The 22,383-nt window shown below is 34.7% G+C and overlaps 2 protein-coding genes across 2 annotated transcripts; one reads left to right on the top strand and one right to left on the bottom strand.

Moving 5' to 3' along the window:
- The first annotated feature begins 7,175 nt into the window (after positions 1–7,175).
- Positions 7,176–10,290, top strand: LOC145032624 (alpha-galactosidase-like). Its single transcript, XM_078981500.1, has 15 exons — positions 7,176–7,395; positions 7,778–7,836; positions 7,921–7,977; positions 8,134–8,168; positions 8,247–8,350; positions 8,436–8,511; positions 8,599–8,657; positions 8,752–8,817; positions 8,908–8,991; positions 9,208–9,272; positions 9,364–9,446; positions 9,558–9,648; positions 9,739–9,788; positions 9,901–10,041; positions 10,129–10,290. Exons 1-15 carry the CDS (start codon positions 7,244–7,246, stop codon positions 10,213–10,215), a joined length of 1,209 nt encoding a protein of 402 aa, XP_078837626.1. The 5' UTR covers positions 7,176–7,243; the 3' UTR covers positions 10,216–10,290.
- On the bottom strand, positions 10,185–12,094 carry LOC145032625 (Methyltransferase family protein). The gene is made up of 7 exons (XM_078981501.1): positions 11,818–12,094; positions 11,453–11,562; positions 11,140–11,333; positions 10,945–11,036; positions 10,736–10,838; positions 10,499–10,641; positions 10,185–10,412 (listed from the first exon to the last, which is right to left on the bottom strand). Exons 1-7 carry the CDS (start codon positions 12,007–12,009, stop codon positions 10,314–10,316), a joined length of 933 nt encoding a protein of 310 aa, XP_078837627.1. The 5' UTR covers positions 12,010–12,094; the 3' UTR covers positions 10,185–10,313.
- Positions 12,095–22,383: the final 10,289 nt, after the last annotated feature.

The raw sequence follows: 22,383 nt of genomic DNA, 5'->3' as shown, positions 1-22,383 counted from the left end.
GACCTATGACTCGCCGAGTCCAAGGCTAAAATAGGAAATATTCGAATAAGATTTACATACCAGAAACCAGGTGCTACAACTCCAGCCGTCGCCTGCCTTCCTCTTCGCCATCTCTACCGTTGCTGGATGTCGGTATGCCGAGAAGGACCGCTGAGATCGTCACCGCCATTGGAAAGAACCGGTCGAAGGGTCGTGGTTGGATCTCAAGATGGATAGCGCCTTTGCGGGTCCATTTCACCAAGTGTGGCTGCTGCCACTTCGCTTCTACGATCTCCCCAGCCGCCGTTGCATCCCCGGGGTCCGATTGCCACCTTTTGGCCACCGCTACTTCATTGTCGAGGTCACAGATGGTCGGGGGAGCACCGGAATATTCCGGCATCGTGTGCTTTAAGCCACCAAGCGAACATTGAGCGTCCACCAGCCTCCTTCCCCTTCTCCTTCTTAGGCCGTGCTGTTGTCACCATCTCGAAGCTTCTGCCGTCGCCGCCATGCGCCACCTGGTGGCTGTGGGTGTGTTCATGGGTGAATGTTCGTGTGAAATTGTTGCTACCGGCTTCAATCGGGTGTGTATGTGTGTTTTCGGTCTTGGGAGTGTTGTGTATGATCTATTGTTGGCCGGAAAGCCTAGGGCCGCCACTGCCACCACCATGAGGTGGTGGCTGCCGTTGTATACCACCATGGGTGGGTGTTCTTTCGTGTGTGTGTATTTGTAATTAGATTAGGGTATGCGTGTGTTGATTAGATGAGCATTGTAATTGTAACAAAATGGAATAATGAGAAAGAACCCTAACCACCACCGTGAGGTGGTGGCTGCTGCCTCCTGCCGCCACCGGCCGCCGTGTCGGGTGGCGGTGTGCTTTGATGGTGTTTGGACTCGTTTGGATGATTGGACAAGGGACTAAAACCCTAATGGGCCTTGAAACCCTATTGGGCCTAACAAAGCTTAAGGGACTCTAATGGACCCAATAAAACCCTAATGGGCTTAATAATATTTTAGTGGGCTTGATAGTCCCGATAAAGCCCTAATTGACATAAAAGGCCAACAAATTGATAAATGGGCTAATATTTGGATTGGAAAACCCTAATGCCATTAAAACCCTAACTTTAAGAATTATTTGGGTCATGCAAGAATTATTTAATAACTTAAGATATTAAATAATAAGCGTTGGCAAAGATTAATCTAAGCGATAATGGACTTATTGGATTAAGTCCTTATTGGATTAAGTCCTTAATGGGTTAAGTAGGAAACTTAACCCTAATCATCATTTTATGTGAAACCCTAATTTCACTTGGGTTTATTGTTGGGCCATTCTATTGGGTCTTGATGATTGGATTAATAATGGGCCATCCAAGAATAATTATATGGACTAAAATGATTTAATGGGCCTAGGGTAAGTCTCATGTAAGGGGTTGGGACCAATTTGTAAAATTGGGCCATAGATGGACCATATGTTGGGCTTTGATTTCCTAGTGGACTTTGGGCTTAAGGATTGGGCCTTAGGCTTGCATAAAGTCAACCTTGGGGTAATGTAGTAATTATCCAAGTGAGTATCTATGATTATGTGTTGAGACCCAATTATTAATTGGGTGTTATTTTTGTGTTGACAGTTCGGGAATCTGTCATCTAGCAACTGGGGTGAAGTCTGCGGGACTTCAGCAATGTGGGGTTATGTCTACGGGACTTCAGCAGTATGAGGTGAGTTACCTTCCAGTATCGGTGGGTCTAAGGCCACAATGCCGGCCCACCAGTAGGAGATGTATAATAGATGATTGTCTTTGTGATATCATCTAGGTTTGCTACTACCTGATATGTTATATGCTAGCATGATATGTTGTATGTGATAGTAGTAGAGTTCGGTTGTTAGGACTGAAGGGTAGTCAGACACCCCAGATACGTCTGACAGTATGTGATGATATGTTGCATGCTGGCTTGTTATGTTTTATGTGATAGAGGTAGTAGGAGGGGACTAGTCCCCGAGGTTCGGTTGTTAGGACCGAAGGGTAGTCAGACACCCCAGATATGTTTGATATTATGTTTGTGTTATGATATATGTGATGGTAGTAGTAGGGGGTGAAATAGTCCCCGAGGTTCGGTTGTTAGAACCGAAGGGTAGTCGGCACCCCAGAATAGCTCGACATGGGTAGGTCAGCACCCCAGAATGGCTTGACACGGGTAGGACGGCACCCCAGAATGGCTGCACGGGTAGTCGGCACCCCAGAATGGCCGTACCGGGTAGTCAGGCACCCCAGAATAGCCTGGCAGTATGTATGCTATGTATTGTATGGTATGTGGTATGATGGGGGAACTCACTAAGCTTTGTGCTTACGGTTTTCAGTTTTGGTTTCAGGTACTTCGTGTTTAAAGGAAAGGAGGCGGCTTGATCGTAGTGCATCACACTATGGTTTTCCGCACATGAGATCTTTGGGATTACACTCTGATATTATTTTATGATAAAACGTTTGATTATTTCTACTTTGGTTTTGACATGACATGACATTACAGATATTTTATTACACTGTTGGTTTTATAATGATGTATAAAAAAAATGAAATTTTTGGCCTGTATTTTTGGGATGTTACATTCTGTGTATAATTTTTAGTTAGGTCCTGTTTGATATACGTCTGACCCAGCCCGGTCAGACGTTTTTTGCTGACTTGGTCAGCTATTCTTGTTTGGGAAACAGATTTTGCATGTCTGACTCGGTAAGTTACATCAGAATGGGAAAGATATGAGATATCTACTGACTGAGAAAGTTCCCAAACGTGCCCTTGCCTTTCCTTGCCCTGCGTTCAAGTTTAGCGCCTCCATATGGATCTTCTCTCTTCAACGGTCGATGATCAGAACCTTTTCTCCCCACCGATCGGCGATTTCAGCCACTGCACCTGTACCGATCGAAGATATCTTCTCATTAGGTGTGACTTCCCTCTTCTCGATTGCCTTTTTTAGTTGTTTCTCTTCCGATTTCTTGATGTTTGTGTTCTGATTTTTCAATAGACCTTTCCTGTTCCGATTTTTGTTGTTTGTGTTCAGATTTTTTTTTGTTGTTCTTCTGATTTCTTGCTGATTTGTTGTTTATTTTGGTTTTTTCTTGTTCTTCTTCTAATGCAAATTGTTAAATCTAATGAACTATTACATATAATCATCTCAATCTATTGTAAACACAAACTGATTATCGATTCGTCATCCTCGATTTGATGCCATATGACTTCTCCAGCCATTGAATTCTTATAAGTGTCGTCTGATTCTTATCATCACCATGTATGATTAAACTTCAGAATATGCATCTCTTTAATTAGCTGAATGATATCTTAATTTATATGTTTTAATTTCAATTTGATGCCTTAAACTGCATTTGTTGTTTTATAATTTTGAATGGCTTGAAGTTATTAGTAATCACTACTAATTTGCAATATTTTTGTAGAATTAATCAGGTAGCTTGTAATGTATGTTTATTAAACTCTTGCCAGCAATTTTCAAAAGATTTTAACGATATAGAGGGAAGATAAAGGTCGATTATGCTATGTCTTTAGCCCTCTTGATCGATCTTGCCTAAAGAAAGTCAATTACCTTGTGTATTTTGTTTCCTTTTGTTGGTTTTAAATACGAAGGAACATGTTAAAATATGATTTAAGATGTTATTGGTTATGCTTTAGATCAGTTAAAGGTAGTATCAACTTTAGGAGGCTAAACATTCTTTGTTAATGTTAATAATGTGTTCTATTTTTTTTTTGACCAAATTGTCCCTAAGCTTTTGTTCCTCCCCATTTTATGATAAACATCATCGTTGTGTTTGGGAGGCTAAAATAAGCAAACTTTTGTTGCCTAGTTTAGTACTTGTCAAGTCTATGTTATTTTGTCCGGTTCAAGTTGTAGATACTCAATTTCTGACGAAATTGCCCCTGAACTTTTGTACCTGCCCTTGAGTTTTTTTTTTTACCTATTAGTTGGAAGACTTCATTAATTGTTCAGTTGCTCTTGGATAGTGGTGGTGAAAAAAATATTGTTATTGAGGTTAAGTACATTGTTTGTTTTGTGTAATTTTCTTTTGATTTTATTAACTTTTGTATCTCTGCAACCTCTTGCAAGCATTTCATTTATTTTAATATTATTTTTTCCCATACCGGTAAAAAAAATCTTCCATATTCGTCCCTCAAACATCTTTCTTTAAAATCAATAGAATGCTCTTTTTTACTTTTTTTTTTTTTTTTTTAACTTTGTAGATATGGATAGTTAAAGACCATGGAGTTGTCTTCTTCAGAAGTCATACGTGTTTGTTTATTACAAAAAAAACATGTATTTGTTACCGATGTGGAATAGCTTGGATGCAACTACCAAACTATTTTGTTGCGAAGATTAGAAAGAAGACAATTGAAGATTGTTATTTTATGTTTAAAATGACGGATTTCGGAAACCATTTGGGTTTAGAATTTTATTATTTTGAAGCAATTTTGATTATTTGTTATTAGAACTTGTGTTAATATGAGAATTTTAAATAATTTTTTTTAATAAAAATGTTAATTTTGAAGTTATGTATGTCAAACAGAGTTATTATTAACATTTTTTGTAAAAAGGTAATATGGTCATTTTCACTTCTTGTTCTGTCCGGTTCTATTTTTACCAAAAAGTTTCAAACAACTTGTTCTGTTCTGTTCCAATCTTACCAAACGCTATACAAATTATTTGTCATGTTCAGTCCAATCTAGTTCTGTTCCACCCAGTTCATCTAGCAAACAGTACCTAATTGTGCTATTATTATTTAGGATGATGTTGATTTCATTAGTAGAAAATTGTTTTATGTTTAAAATTGTTTTTGATCAATGATAAAAATTATGATAAATTAGTTTAAATATTAATGTTTTAGGATGTTGGTTTAGAACAAGGGTAAAATGGTTATTTATCATCAGTCAGCACATCCAGTCAGATGTAGAATCAAACAACATGATTTCTTACTCGGTCAGAATTTCTTACCCAAATAGATATTTTCCAATCAGCACTTTCTCAATCCACAACTATCAAACAGGACCTTAAATTATAAAACAGATTGGGTTTGCTTTTCTTTTTCTTTGACAAAGATCGTCAAGAGAAAATAAAATGGGTAATGATTACATTACAAAGAAGCTGGTGGTGGAGGCAAGAGAAATCAAAGAAAGACGTAGCGTCACAATTACGGGAAAGTGTTGAAAAAAGCAAATGAGACAATCAAAACTGACAAAAGAGAGAATATGCAAGCGATATGCGTAAAGGTGAAGCCTCTCAAGTCTCAATTTTTATTTTTTTTTAAATTCGTTTACATATGATCCGTACATATATAGGTACATATAAATTAGTATACATTTTGTGCCCATGGGACATTAATCTAACCGAATAGATTTTTTTTTTCAATGCAATTTATATGTGTCAAATAAGTTATTGAAAAATATTTAGTTTTAAAATGCTATAATTTTCATTTGTTTGAAATAATTTTAGTAACAATTAATAATATATGTGTCATGGTATTTTATTATTTCATCAGAAAAAGTCGTTCATATGGAATGAAACTCAATAATCTTTTATGTATTTAACCTTGAAAATCTATATGGATACACAACTCAACTTAATAAAATAGTAATTTGTCAATAAATAATATATCGATTATAGTTCTCAACCATCGAAGAGGATGTAATTTAGCAAACACGTGTTGGGGATGGAAAATTTAATGTTTTTTTTTCTTGGTGTATACTAACAGTGACATCATACTCATATATAGGGAGATCAAATCGAAATTGAATTTGAGTATATGGGTGTGTTTGATTTTTAGGTTCCTTTTTGAGGTGGGCATGGTTTATCTATAAATAGATTTTTTTTATCTATAAATAGATGGAACTAAAATCCCTTCTTATCTTATCTCGGAACACGTGTATTAAATAAAAGATATTTGTAATATTGTAAATGCATAATGTTGACTTGTTAATATAAAATTTGATGGAGCGATCGATTTATAAAGGCGTGGTTTCCATTAAGGTTGGGGGACAAAACAAGACCATACACGCTTGTAAACTAAAAGATAATACTTCATTTTTAAGGTTGGGTTTATAAAATAACAAGATATAATTTAATTATTATATTTTGAGCATTAGATCATTTTTTGTACGTACTTTGCTTATGTGAATAATATATTTGTAAAGTTGTAAATGCATAATGTTGACTTGTTATTTGTTAATATAAAATTTGATGGAGCGATTTATAAAGGCGTAGTTTCCATCAAGGTCGGGGGACAAAACAAGACCATACACGCTTGTAAACTAAAAGATAATACTTTATTTTTAAGGTTGGGTTTATAAAATAACAAGATATAATTTAATTATTATATTTAGAGCATTAGATCATTTTCTGTATGTACTTTGCTTATGTGAATGTTTAAATATATTTAAGTAAAAATTACAAATATTTTACCGTTCATATTCAATTTTGTTTTAACGTGTAATGTTTAAATATTTTACCGTTCATATTCATTGTTTTCGATTTATCTCATTTAAATCGGTATTTTTACTTTCTAAAAACCTATTCCCCAAACTATATGATGACATTTGCATTATATAAATAATCATAATATCTTTTTTAACCCAAAACTATACTACATGATAACATTTGCACTATTTTCATGTTGTAGTTTGCTTATACCACTTTGCAACCTCCTCAAATTTCTTTTCTTGTTGCATGTGATGTCATTTATAAACCTATATATGGGATGTCATGCCAGCTGTAGAAGAAAATATTGTCAAACATATGAGTTCCAAGATGCTACTATCCAACATATAGTTTAAATTTCATTAGATTTGATGATTTCTTTGACGTTCATTTTTGTACCTATCTTCTCGCTTTAACCTTACCTACTAACCACATTATAAGATAATCATTATATATATCCGATCTTGAATTTTTGATGTCTCTCGTTTGTAAGTTTTAACTTGGATTAGTCGTTAACCTTATTTTGCCAAATATAACCATCCAAAATGTTGGTCGTTTTTTCTTTCAAAATCGTGGGCCCACTGTAAAAAACGTGGCTTTGGGATACATGTTGACGATGACCTCTTAAGTCTTACCTCATCCTAAACGGCAAAAAAAAAAAAATCATAACGCATAATTACATATGCGTACAATACAATTCAACGAGTGTGTATATAAAATAAGAGTTCCATTTGCTATTTTCTAAGCTCACTACTTGTATACATTCGTCTGTGTGAAAGGCTATAGTAATCGAAGATGCATCTAAGGGTTGTACTTTGCTTCTTCTCCTTGCTTCTAAGTATCGCCGGATTAGCCACCACCGGCGCTGCACGTACAACCTTTAGCAGCACAAGTGACCGGAGGAGGAGCCTTTTGGATAATGGACTTGGCCGGACTCCCCAAATGGGGTAAGTTAAGTCATGTGTGCATTAATGTTTGTTGTCGGTAGCCATGCATTAGTAGCTTTTATCAGTTGTACTCTTTCCTTTATTACTTGTACCACGCATTAGCTACACCATCATTGCCGCCGCCCGCCGGCAACAAAATCTCCAAAACATTACAACTCTTTTGCCGGCAGATGCCTCCGTCTGCATGATTTATTCTACATGTTTTTACTTTTTAAGAAACATAAAATTGGCAAAATGTTGATTTGTTAGCATTCATTCTGTTTTTGTACAATATAAATAACTATGAAATCTTATTATAAAATTAATAAACAGAACAAATATATTTTATTATAGATAATCCTTTATATTAATTTAATACATACTTAACCTTTTTTTTTTGTAGATGGAATAGTTGGAATCACTTTGCTTGTAATATCGAAGAAAAGTTAATCAGGGAAACAGGTAAATAAATTTAACCATCATTTAATTACACATTCTAATAGCTTAATTTTATTTTTTTTAAATATTTGTTTCGAATTTCAATAGCGGATGCAATGGTGTCAACTGGACTTGCTGCTGCAGGATACCAATATGTTAATCTAGGTAAAGGATAATGTTTATATCTTATCAGATCTTACAAATATTTTGTCAAAAACCGATGGTAAAGGATAATGTTTTTATTCTATTGGTGTTTTTAATATATATGTTTGTAAAATAAATATAAATATTTATAGTATATTTTTTATTGTGTTATTATAGATGACTGTTGGGCTGAACTCAATAGAGATTCAAAGGTGATTTAATCCTCCATTCATTATTTGACTTTTGTAAAATAAATATTTTGTCGTGTATTAATTATTTGATTTTTGTAGGGGAATTTCGTTCCTAAAAGAGATACATTTCCATCTGGAATCAAAGCTTTAGCTGATTATGTTCATAACAAAGGATTAAAGCTTGGAATTTACTCTGATGCAGGGTATTTAAGACATAATTAAACATTAATTACAAAAGTTTAATCCCTTTCTCTAATATTTATTTACCTTTTTCTTGTTCCCAAACAGATCTCTAACATGCAGCAAACAAATGCCTGGATCATTAGGCCACGAAGAACAGGATGCGAAAACCTTCGCCTCATGGGTACATTCTTACTATTTCAAATCCCGATATTATTATTTCTTTTGGGGCTAAATATATTTAATTTATTAATTATTATTTTGTTTATAGGGGATCGATTACTTAAAATATGATAACTGTAACAATCAAGATATAAGCCCCAAGGAAAGGTAAACTACTAAACTTTCAGTTTAGATAATTTTAATGTTATAACAAAACATTGTAATATGATTGACAAATTTTTGTGTAACTTGTGACAAAAAGGTATCCAGTAATGACAAAAGCTTTGCAAAATTCAGGAAGGCCCATTTTTTATTCTCTATGCGAATGGTGAGTGTTGATCTTGCTTCTATATATATATATGGCATAAAAAACCGATTCCCCAAAATGACCAAAGGGCAAAACTGTCATTTCATTCAGGGGCCAAGAGGATCCTGCAACATGGGCACATGGAGTTGGCAATAGCTGGAGGACGACCGGAGATATTTCTGATAATTGGGATAGGTATCACTCTGTTCACTACCGACAATAATGCACCATATACATTATGATATAAATATTTTCATATTTATTACAAAAATATATATATATATATATATATATATATATATATATATATATATATATATATATATATATATATATATATATATATATATATATATATATCATACAAAAGATTATCATAAATTCATAATCATATAATTCGCTTTCTTCTAGCATGACTAGTCGGGCAGACGAAAATGACAAATGGGCAGCTTATGCAAAACCGGGCGGATGGAACGGTTTGTATTTTATTTTTTTTTACTGATTTTATAAACTGTTCACAATTTACAGATCTTACACAGTTTTAAGATTCTTATGATTTGGTTCTAGATCCTGACATGTTGGAAGTCGGTAATGGAGGAATGACAACAGAGGAATATCGTTCACATTTTAGCATTTGGGCGCTAGCAAAAGTATACCATTTGTTCTTAAATACATTCTTTTTAATATATTATAGCAATGTATACATTCAACATGTAGGTTTAATTTTATAACAAATGTGTTACTTTGTGACAATGTTTTAGGCACCTCTACTTGTTGGTTGTGACATACGATCTATGAGCAACGAAACATATGAAATTCTTACCAATAAAGAAGTCATTGCTGTGAATCAAGGTTTGTGTACTAAAAAAACTAAAAAAAAAAAAAAAAAAAAAAAAAATTGTAATCTTTGTACATTTGTTCATAGTCTTGAGCTTAATGTAGATCCACTTGGAGTTCAAGGAAAAAAGGTTAAGAAGGATGGAGATTTGGAGGTAATATTTCTCTATGTTCATGGCAATTTAACCTCTATTGAAACTTAATTCCCATGAAAACATAAAGAAGGAGTTGATTTTGTTATGTTTTTAACCTTAGTTTAAATTGTAGGTGTGGGCGGGCCCACTTGCACATAACAAAGTAGTTGTAATTCTATGGAATAGAGGAGGGTCGACAAGTGAAATTACTGCTTATTGGTCAGATATCGGGCTCAAATCATCGACAGTTGTGAAGGCTCGTGACTTGTGGGCTGTAAGATTTTTATAATTTGTTTTCATTTACTATTAAACAGTTTTTGTAAAAATTCTGACATGAAGTAATGGTTTGTATCTTTTGCAGCATTCAACTAGAAAATCAGTGAAGAAACATATCTCAGCAAGAGTAGAATCCCATGCTTGTAGAATGTACCTTCTTACTCCACAATAAGGAGGAATAGAGTGTGTACACGAATACACCATGAATCAAATAAATAAAAATAAAGATTTGCAATTTTGTTAAAAATGATGTGTAGTGTGAAATGAGGTTTAAAATGGTTTTTGGAACTTTCCATGAACCCACACCCTATGCATTGTCTTTTGTTTACGCCTGTTCACCGACTTGACACAACAATATTCAAGCTCAACCTGAAAAATAAGAAAAATGAGAATTTTGTTTCAATTTTATTTTTATAAAAATCAAACCACAATGAGGAAGAGAAAAGATTTATTACCTCGATAAAACCAGCAGCTAGGAAGAGATCTCGGGCAGTATTTAAAGAAAAAAAATAAGAACGGGTGCCATCGGATCGTTTGTATTCCCTAAATCCCACTCTTTGATCAGCCTCAAATCGCAGCATGGTCATGTCATAAAGTCCTGAATCAATTGAGACATGTTTTAAGACCCGTGTAACTCATGATTGAATATTGATAGAGTTGTTAAGAAGTTAAGTTTATGTATGGATCATTACCATAATCCCTGAAGAAGAGTAATCCACCGGGTTTTAGAACAGAAAAACACTCAGCAATAGCCATCGGCATCCTATCAACTGGTACAGCCGATAGGGTGAAAATCTGTCATACAACACAAAATCTAATATATATATATATATATATATATATATATATATATATTCAAAATAATGGAGAAGATGATATGATATGACATTATGACTCGTACCAATGTAACATAATCCACACCACCTATGCAGCACTCACTTTCCTTTGATGAACTTATAATATCACTTAAATCTCTTTTGTCATTATCAAAGTCTGAAAGAGAGTTACCAAGAAAAAAAATAATTGAGTCTGTATCAATAACTGAGTCTGTATCATGTTTATATGTGCATAAAAACACCTGAAAGAAATTTATTACCTTTAATCAATGAAGTTTCACGGCAAGAATCACAAATCAGCCACTTAGGGAATGGAGACGTAGAAAAATCACAACAAAAAGGGCGAAAACGACTTTTAGTCAACACCAGATTGGAAGCATATATGATTTCGGTTGCCCTGTCAAGTGCCTCTGTGCTACAATCGCAGGCAAATACAATGATGTTTTCTTTTCCACTACACAACATAAAAACGAAAAGCAAAATAGCTTTTGTGAGGCTAAAGAATCAAGTAGACATGACTTCAAATTAACGCGTTGATCATAAATTCAGCCCAAATTTAATCCTTGGAATTACCGTAAGATTGGTAGAGCAGTACTTCCATTACCACACCCTGCCTCCAATACCTTAAAATGCTCCTCGCAAGAAGCTAATTCAGGAAATTCCTTCAACAAATAGCGTCTCTCCTGCACGAACAAATATGCTTTGAGCAACTTGACCTAGATTATATAGAAAAGGAGAGATCTTCTTGTATAAATCATCATCCGTTTCATTCCGTTTAGTGGGTCTATTCTACAACATCTACCAACAATCATAAGAGCCTAAATAATAAGAGAAAAGGATGAGCCGTGGTTTCTCGAAATCAAAATTAGTTGTGCGTCTGTTTATGGAATCAATGGAGTGGTTGTTAAATAAGATGGAGGAGGAGGAAAAGGATGTACCTTGAAGAATTTTCCGGTAGAGTGACGAGCGTGAAAGTGGTTCCATGATTGGGAGTCTAGGGCAGATGAAGAGAGAGATTGATTAGTAAAGGGAAGGAAGTGATACTGAAGGGTAGGATCATTCTCGATTCGTTGCCTCAGTTCCTCCCAATCAAAATCCTTGGAGTGATACACCGTTTCTTCGCCGTTCATGAGATTAATGGAAGCAAATTTAGCAGAGGCAACAGACGGGAGAACCAGATCAATTTTACTTCCGAGTAAACTGGAATTTATTATTATTTTTTTTTCCTGTGCATTGGGGATATGTTTTGTAAAAGATTGAAATCGGGTTTTTTACCGTTTTTTTAAAACCGACCTAAATCAGTTTTCCAACCCAAAAAAAAAATCCCCAGATTTTTAAGACGATTTCGCTTCAAAAAAAACAAACCGATATTTGTCCACCTCTAGGGTACAAAAAAAAATTTATGCATGCATAGGTAGGTGGCCTGAAACATAAATATGTTTATGATTCGGGTGTCGTTTGCTTTTTCGAAACGAAAATATCTATAGTCTGCGAACCACCACTGTAATGTTAACATATATATTTTAATGTATACTCTCTCTATTTAGATTATTAGCCCATATGTGGCCCTTGGCCCATTGATGTATATTTGTATAAATACGTTTAATGATATAATGGATTGCATGAGATTTTTTAATCACAATTACATGGTATCAGAGAACCCTAGCCGCTGAATCGACTCTTCTTTTGTTCCTATTATCGATTATGTTTCCCTCCCTCTACTTCATCAATCATGATTGGCAAGGATTCGTCCTCTTCTGCTTCTCTTCTTGACAAACCTTCTTCCTCCATTAACATCAAACATGCAGTTCCCCTAGTTCTTGATCTTGAAAGAATGAATTACGACATATGGCGTGAGCTTTTTGAAACCCATTGCAAGGGAACGGTCTCTCCAAACATCTTCTTCCCACCACCAAAAAGTCTCCTGAACCCACTGAAGAATGGGAACGTTTGGACTCCATTGTAAAATATTGGATCTACAACACGCTGTCCCAGCCTCTTCTCCACATGATTATGAAGAAAAACTCCTCTGCATATGGAGTTTGGAACCGATTGGAACTACTTTTCTGAGAAAATAAGGATACTACCTCCATCCAACTTGACATTGAGATCTAAAACATCACTCGAGAAGACTCTTCTATCAGTGATTAGTGTTCTCGTATCAAGTCTCTTGCTGATTTGCTTGATAATATGGAAAATTCGGTAACCTAAGATCAATCTCGTTTCCTATGCTCTCAATGGGTTGTCTGCCAAATATAATTACATTGCTACTACCATACGACATCGTCATCCTCTACCCTCCTTCATGCATATGCGGTCCATGTTATTGATTGAAGAACGCCAAATACATTAAGATCAGCAACGACAAACTACTCTCACTCCCATACATTCTGACCACGGCTCTTCTCCCACCATTCTCGCCACTGATGGCAACTCCAACTCAACTAATCAGCGCAACTATTACCGTGGCGGTCGATCTGGTGGCTGGAATGGTCGTGGTGGTCGAGGGGTTGCAATGGCAACAAGTTTAGTAGGGGTTCACGTCCACAACAACATCCGGCGACTGCACCTTCTGGTTGGGGGTACGGTTGGTGCCTTCTGTCGAATCCTGCCCATGCTCAACATGGTCTTCTACTGAGTCCATTAGTAAGGTTGCAACAACCTTTGGCCCAACATCAATCAGCCCACATGCCCTTCTTCCAGGTGGGCCACAGCAACAAGCCCAACATCATCAATTTTTTAGGCCACCTGCTCCCTATAGCTCTCATCCTCAAGCGCTAATCAGCCACCCTCCACATATGTTTCAACAACCAACTAGTATTCCACACGCATTCTAAACCACTTCAATGGTTTATCCAGGTACCGGAGGGTGGTACATAGATACAGGAGCTACCACCCATCTCTATCAAGATGCAGGTATACTTACTAAAACTTCCAATAAGCGTAGTTTTTCTTCATCTGTTTTAGTTGGTAATGGATCTTCAATACCTGTGAGTAATGTTGGTCATTCCACTCTTCCTTATCAAAATCTGTATCGTACTCTTGTTTTGAAAATTGTTTTAATCACCCCTCAAATCATTAAAAACCTTATTTATGTTCGTTCCTTTACCCGTGAAAATTCATGCTTTATTGAATTTGACCCGTTTGGTTTTTCTGTGAAGGATTTATGAACCAAACAAGTTCTCATGTGATGTGATAGCATCGAAGATCTCTATCCTGTTACTACTCCATCTCCTCAAGCTCTTCTCACTATTGCTCCGCTTATTTGGCATCAACGTCTTGATCATCCCGGTCATCATGTCTTCAAGCATTTAGTTGGTAATCGTTTTATTTTCTGTTCTTCAAATAAAATTTCTACTTTATGTGAACCTTGTCAACTTGGGAAACATGTTAAATTACCATTTAATATCTCAAATTTTGTTTCATTATTCCGTTCCATATAATACATTTTGATGTGTGGACTTCATCGGTTGCAAGTTATAGTGGTATTAAATATTATGTAATCTTTCTTGACAATTATTCTCATTTTGTTTGGATTTATCCCTTATGTGCAAAATCTGAAGTTTTTTCCAAATTTCTTCGCTTTCATGCTCTTGTTAAAAATCAATTTAATGCCGACAACAATTTCAATGTGACAACGGAGGTGAATACAATAATCAACATTTCCAAAACCTTTGTGACACTCATGGTATTAAAATGCGTTTTTCATGTCCACACATATCTCCACAAAATGGAAAGTCGGAACGTATGATACGCACCATAAACAATGTTGTTCTTACCCTTGTTTTTCATGCTCGTCTTCCACCTGAATATTGGGTTGAAGCCTTACATATGGTAGAACACCTTCTCAACATCCTTCCCTCCACCATTCTTACCAATGACACTCCCTTTCTCAAACTCTACAACAAAATACCTACATATCACCACCTTCGGGTTTTTGGATGTCTATGTTTCCCGCATGTTGAGTCTCATCACAAACTCTCTCCTCGATCTACACCATGCGTTTTTCTTGGATAGCCTTCCAATCATAAAGGATATCGATGTCTTGATCTTCACTCTAAGAAAATAATCATATCCAGACATGTTGTGTTTTATGAAACTGTGTTTCCTTTTGGCTCTATTACTCCTAACTCTGCTCCTTCGTATTCTTTTCTCAAGGATCACAACCCTCCGATTATAACTCCCGAGTCATCATCATCTACAAATACTCACAAAATCCCCCTCCTAACTCTCCATCTCGATCTCTTGGCTCTCTCTCTCTTCTTCTGCTGAGAGTTCTCCTATTCCATCTGGTCATAGGTATCCTCCTTCTAATGTTGTCACTGATGATGTTACATCTCCTCATTCAGAAATCGATGTTCCACTTGATACACCTGTCTCTACACATCCAATGGTCACTAGGCTACAACGTGGTATTAAAAAACCTATTCAACGCCTAAATCTTCATATGGAATCTGAGTCTCCTCTTCCTCATACTTACTTACAAGCCTTTGAAGATCCAAACTGGCTCAAAGCTATGCAAGAAGAATATACTGCTTTAATGGAAAATAAAACATGGACCCGTGTTCCTCGTCCTACAAATGCGAACACTATTAATTATATTTGGCTCTTTAAAAAGAAGTTGACTGCCAATGGTACTCTTTCTCGCTACAAGGCTCGTCTTGTTGCAAATGGTCGTAGTCAGCGACCCGGAATTGATTGTGATGAAACTTTCAGCCCAGTTGTTAAACCTACCACCATTTGTACCATCCTGAGTATAGTAGTTACTCATCAGTGGCCTATTCGACAACTTGATGTGAAAAATGTTTTTCTTCACGATCATCTTCAGGAGACAGTCTATATGCAACAACCTCCTGGTTTTTGTGACCCATCTCGGCCTCATCATGTATGTCTTCTTCAGATATCAGTTTATAGTCTCAAACAGGCACCGAGGGCATGGTTTCAGTGCTTTCACAACATTTATTTCTCACATTGGTTTTACTAACAGCAGGTGTGACTCATCTATGTTTATCTACAGACAGGTTACTCACATTGCATACTTACTTCTCTATGTGGATGATATTGTTCTTACTGGTAAGTCTGCACAACTTTTGTCTCATATTACATCCATATTTGGGACTGAGTTTTTCATGTCTGATCTTGGTGATCTCCATTATTTTTTGGGTATCTTTTATGCTAGAAATGTCGACGGTTTATTTTTGTCTCAACGAAAATATGCCATGGAGATACTAGATCGTGCATCTATGCTAAACTGTAAGTTTGTATCTACCCCTGCTAACTTGTCTGCTAAGTTTGATGGTTCATGGCCTCCTGTCCAAGACCCTACTCTATATCATAGTCTGGAAGGTGCACTTCAATATCTCACGTCCACCCAGCCTGACATTACCTATTTAGTTTAGCAGGTCTGTCTTTACATGCATGATCCTCGTGAGCCTCATTTCACAGCTTTGAAGCGCATTTTACGCTATGTTCGTGGTACACTTGATCATGGTCTTCAAATTTTTAGTTCTCACTCTCGAGACATTATTGCCTACTCGGATGCTGATTGGGTTGGCTGTCCTGTCACTCGACGTTCTACTTCTCTTTATTGTGTATTTTTAGGACACAATCTCTTTTCCTGGTCTTCCAAACGTCAACACACTATCTCCAGGTCTAGTGCCGAGGCAGAGTACCGCGGTGTTGCTAATGCGGTTGCTACAGGTCAGGTTCGTGTGCTTCATTTTCCTTCCAAGTCTCAATATGAGGATATCTTTACAAAAAGTCTTCCTTCGGTCTTATTCCTTGATTTTCGGTCCAGCTTGAATGTTCGTGGTTCTACCCTCGTTCAAACTGCGGGGGGTTGTTAACGTATATATTTTAATGTATACTCTCTGTATTTAGATTATTAGCCCATATGTGGCCCTTGGCCCATTGATGTATATTTGTATAAATACGTTTAATGATGTAATGGATTGCATGGGATTTTAATCACAATTACATGCAACCCTTGTAACAGAAGAGTGAAACCACACGGCTGCAGCATGTAATAAAAATTTTGTTTGTTTTTTAACTTCTGCAGAGTGTTGCAATAAGTTAAAGTAAGGTGTGAAGATGTTTGAAGCAAATGGTCAAGTGTTGCGCCACACAGCACACGCGCAACAGTTTTTAAGTCAAAAGTCTTATAAAAAACGAACAACTGCGAAGAGCCAAGTGTTGTGCGGCGCAACAATAAATTGTTAGAAAATGTTTTTTTTAAAACAAACAGCATCCAAGTTTCTCTAAACCATGATTTTTTATTGATCTATCCACATAGTCTAAAATAACTATGTCTCTTAAACAATTCCTATTTATTATTATTATTATTATTATTATTATTATTATTATTATTATTATTATATTTTCAATAAAACCAAATAGCACTCACGCGGTGTAGCATTCGAATGTGACCTCATTCATCTAATTTTCACTTGGGTTCTTTTTTTTGGAAACGGCAAATATTTTATTAGAGAAAGGAACCCTCCCCTAGCAAGGAGCTAGAAGAGGGACCAATAATAAGAAAGACATACAAGTGAATGCAAATTACAAATCATAAAATGGAGATGTCAACCAATCCTCCCAACTACATATACCCTTATTGCCCCTATGTTTAACCCAATAGAAGGTCATAGCCTTAATACATTCCAGGCCATAATGGACAGAAATACCCTCCATGTGAAATAATATTTTGTTTCTAAATCGCCATAAGTTCCAAAGCATGCCATAACATTTCACTTGGGTTCTAATAAACTAATTATGTGGTATGATTTAATCGAGGCCTTTTGGAAATCCCAACTTTACTCACCCCACCCTTAAACATTATTGCTCTCTCTCAAACACATAGGTGGATTTTTTCCATTTTAGTCTTGCTCATCGCTATTTCAAACTTTCATGAGAACTATGATAATTCAGGCATACTAGAACCAAGCACTTTGAAGGACCTTCAATCAAGCTTCACAACAACCAAATTGCAAAAATAAAGGATGAACTAACCTATATGCTAGATCTCTTTGTCGGAAAATCAATTGGACTTCATGCATCCGTTCCCCTACCACTATCAAAATACTTATGTATATCTCTTCCTTTTTCATTATTTTCCTTCAAAACATGTAAGGTTAAATTGGTTCGATTGCTTTGTCGTGCCTCTATTCTCGGTCTTTTCCATATGTCTTCCCTCGTCGTGTACCTGATCCATCGAAGGTTGTTGGTCTCTACCATGTCTCCATTATGTGATCTTCGTGTTTGTTAAGAATAGTGTTCCACAAGATGTGATAACATCAATGATTGTTCTTAAGTCATTTTGGTTCCAATGCTCTTATTGATGGAGGTAAGAATGAAGTGGTCTAAAGATATAAAAGGATAATTTTTTTAAATCAAATATAAATATGGGTTGATGTCTCTAAAATCAAAGATGAATCAGGGTTGTTGTTTCTAATATCAAATATGAATCTTAGTTGATGTTTCCTAAAATCAAAGATGAATATAGATTAATGATCCTGAAAAAAAAAAAAAAAAAAAAAAAAAAAAGTAAGAATGAGAAATTATTTATCTTCAACCTCCTGATCAACACCATAATTAGGGATGAGCAAATGAACCGGAGAATCGGTCGGAACCGGTACCGGAACCGGAACCGGCACCGGAACTGGAACCCGATGGAACCGGTCGGGCCGGGACCGGGATGTTATTTTTGTGGATTTTTGGAACCGGGAACTGGTAGGAACCGGAACCGATATAACCGGAACCGGTAGAACCGGCAAAAACCGGAACCGTATAATGCTATTTTTCAAGGACCGGTTCCAACATTTGAAGACACTACAAGAACCGGTAGGAACCGGGAACCGGTAGAACCGGAACCGATAGAACCGCCGAGCCGGTTCGGTTCTTGATTTTGGCCGAAGCCGGTTCCCGGTTCCGGTCCGGTTCGGTCCTTTTGCTCATCCCTAACCATAATTATCATTGTAGGATCCCATACAGTCATACCTCTGCCCTTTTAACTAGTCTCGTTTCTCAATGTTCTCCATGACTTAACCGGAAAAAAAGAGACCTCGTGTTGCTATTTTCAAACAAAGATAAATAGATTTGTTACAATATGTGTTGTTTTATGTGACAAATCAAAGCATTCCATTCGTTTAGGATTTAAGCTACAAAAGAGGCAAAAATAAACAAACCATGGCTTTGGTTATGCAATAAGAGAGGGAAGGGGGCATCGGGGAGGGTGGCTCCCTTTTTTATTTCTAACTAAATAAAATATTAATATAAAAAGAAAATTAGAAAAAATAAATTAAAATGAGATAATAGTCTTTTTTTTTTTTTTTTTTTTTTTTTTTTAAATTTGGTAGGTACAAAATCCCAAAAAAAATGATGGAAGTAAAAAAAAAATCTTTTGCCCCGTATTACAAATTTTCACAAACTAAACTTGAGTTTAAAGTTTATTTTTTTTATTTCTTATATTTTTTCCCTTTGAATAAGAATAGGGGATTTTTTAGAGAGATGGAGAAGCAATCCATGGTGAATCCATATAAAAGAATCAAGGGTGCTTGGGATTGCATATTTAAGGTCTTTATTGATTTATTACGATTTTAACGGATAGTTTTAAATGTTTGGATAATAAGACTTCATAAACATTTATTGACTTAGAGTGTGTTTAGACTCTATTTAAAATGATTAACACTTTTTACTTATTAATTTATATAGGTATCGAAACAAAGTTTCAAAAAAAATGTTTGGGAGCTTTTGATAAGGTAATGAGGAGTACCTTATCAAAAATGATTTATCTTCGGGGTGTGGAACTGCTTAAGCTATTTTTGGAAAAGTTCATATCCAAACACTAATTTAAACTTATATCAGTATGGAACCGATAATAAGTTATAACACTTCTTAAATAAGCTTAGCCAAACATAGGGCTGTAAATGAACTGAATGTTCAACAAGTTGTTCGTGAACTGTTCGGCAGGAAGTTCGCTTATGTTCGTTTAATTAATAAATGAACGAATATGAACACAAATTATTGTTCGTTTAGTTAAACGAACGAACATGAACAATAATCTCATTTGTTCAATTATGTTCGTGAACGTTTGTTAAGTCGTTCGTTTACATTTGTTTATGTTCATTCATATAAGTTCTTTTAACGTTCATATATGCTTAATTGTATTTGATTACATTACTATATTTATGTTCATTTATGTTCATATATGTTTGAATTATGTATGTTTATCTTTGTTCATTTATGTTGGTTCGTTTATGTTCGTTTAGCATGTTCACAAACATAAATGAACAAATATGAACACTGCAATTTGTTAAACGAACAAACATGAAAAAGAAAACACGTTCGTTTATCAATTCGTGTTCGTTCATTTGTTAGGCTAACTTAAACGAACGAATATGAACAAACCCTGTTCGTGTTCGTTCGGTTCATTTATAGCCCTAAACATCCTCTTAAATTATGAGTTTTTAGTAAATTACTTATTCATTACTTATTGATTTATTTAAGAAGTTTGTGACACATTATTTCCTAGTTACACAAACAAGCACCATTTGTCAAACACTAAAAAATAATTCATCATCTTATTACGATGTGTTATTAGATAAGCTAAAAAAAACTATATTTTGACACCATATAAACTAATAATCACTTTTTATTAAAGAAAATAGAAATCATTTTAAACAAACAAATCTCAAACACCCCTTAAACAACCCATTTCCTATTTTGATATATCAAAATTTCTGAATTTGGTTTTTCAGGCTCGATTTTGGTTTAATTTTTGGGTTTGGCTTTTTTACAATAAGCCAAGTGGGCTGGAATCTTTGATAAGACAAATTAGTTTTGATTAAAAAGTTGAAAATAATCGATTCATTTTAGTGACGGTTCACTTGAGAATAAAAAAAATTAGAGATTTTGAGATTCAACATCAGTCATATATTTTTCATTTGTCGTTTTAACGTTCCAGTGTACCGATAGCACTGGAATATGTCTAATCATAAATGATTATATGGCAGAGAGATATAATCATATATGATTATACATGTTTATACGTATATGCATAATCATAAATGATTATACATATATGTCTGTTCATAGATTGAATAATCATATATGATTATGACAGTTGGTGGCAAAAGAAGTGGTGGTGACAGAGATGGCGGTGATATAGCTGATAGAGGTGATTGTGGTGGGGTCGGCTGGTGTCAGAGATGATGGTAGTGGTAGCGGTGACGGTTATGGTGGTGGGGATGGTGGCAGATGATAAAGGAACGAAAGATACTATATAATCATTTATGATTATAATAGATATGTCGTACCGATATGCCGGAGGGTTAAAGCGGCAAATGTGAAAGATGTGATTGAGGTTGAATCTTATGGAACTTTTCTCTCTCTCTCTCTCTCTCTCTCTCTCTATATATATATATATATATATATATATATATATATATATATATATATATATATATATATATATATATATATAAATCTCAAATACCCCCTAAACAACCGATTTACTATTTTGATATATCAAAATTTTGAATTTGGTTTCTTGGGCTCGATTTTGGTTTAATTTTTGGGTTTGGCTTTGTTACAATAAGCCAAGTGGGCTGGAATCTTTGATATCACAAATTAGTTTTGATTAAAAAGTTGCTAACAATCAATTCATTTTAGATATATATATATATATATATATATATATATATATATATATATATATATATATATATATATATATATATATATATATATATAAAGCATAGAAATAAATAATATAAGTTTAGGTTGTAAGTAAATGTAGTGTTACAGTTGATTTTTTTGATATGGTCAGAATTATATACATAGTAATTTCTTTTGATAAATCATTATAATTTATAAAAACCATTATTCTTTGAACATAATACATATAGAAAATCAATTTTTAGATTTCGACAAATAAAACATGAGAATAATATCTGTATGTATAAAAAAACTCATATTCAAATATAATAGTAAAACTAACTTCACTATGCATCACATATTATCAACTTATTAAACTTATTAAGTATGGAAAGTGATGTTTCCACTTGATAAATTGATGTTTTCACTTTAAATATATGTTTCACCAACTTTCAAAATAGCGTAAAATTGTTGTATTTCATGTGGACGGATCAAATGGAAATATCACTTCCCATTAAGTATATGAAGAATTGTTATCAAGTACAAGAAAGTGATAAGTTAATACTAATCATTAAATAGATAAGGCAATGAGAAAGAAAAAAATATTTAATATATCAACATGAAAATTAAAAATGATCAGAAAAAGTAATATGTTAAAAAAATTCAAAAGTTTTATTTTATATCCAAACATGGCAACATGGAACAACACAAATATAGGTGTAAATGTGGTAAGTAGTTAGAAAATCTCACTATGAAATTGGAATATAATCTTATTGTTAATTGCTTCAAAAATAATAAATACCAAAATCAATGTGAAATTAGATGTCAACTTACAAATAAGAAAGAAGAAA

The sequence above is a fragment of the Lactuca saligna genome, chromosome 2 (assembly GCF_052625555.1).
Source record: "Lactuca saligna cultivar CGN05327 chromosome 2, ASM5262555v1, whole genome shotgun sequence".
NCBI lineage: Eukaryota > Viridiplantae > Streptophyta > Magnoliopsida > Asterales > Asteraceae > Lactuca > Lactuca saligna.
Note: the sequence above shows the minus strand (reverse complement) of the source record. Positions and strands in the feature narration are given on the sequence as shown.

What these genes read in the sequence shown, in the direction of transcription:
- LOC145032624 (XM_078981500.1), top strand. Translation starts at nt 7,244, where the DNA reads ATGCATCTAAGGGTTGTACTTTGCTTCTTCTCCTTGCTTCTAAGTATC. An exon ending in ATACCAATATGTTAATCTAG is followed by an intron (nt 7,978 to 8,133) that starts GTAAAGGATAAT and finishes GTGTTATTATAG; the next exon opens with ATGACTGTTGGGCTGAACTC. An exon ending in AGTCATTGCTGTGAATCAAG is followed by an intron (nt 9,649 to 9,738) that starts GTTTGTGTACTA and finishes AGCTTAATGTAG; the next exon opens with ATCCACTTGGAGTTCAAGGA.
- LOC145032625 (XM_078981501.1), bottom strand. Translation starts at nt 12,009, where the DNA reads ATGAACGGCGAAGAAACGGTGTATCACTCCAAGGATTTTGATTGGGAG. An exon ending in ACTGCTCTACCAATCTTACG is followed by an intron (nt 11,334 to 11,452) that starts GTAATTCCAAGG and finishes TATGTTGTGTAG; the next exon opens with TGGAAAAGAAAACATCATTG. An exon ending in TGAAACTTCATTGATTAAAG is followed by an intron (nt 11,037 to 11,139) that starts GTAATAAATTTC and finishes ACTCTCTTTCAG; the next exon opens with ACTTTGATAATGACAAAAGA.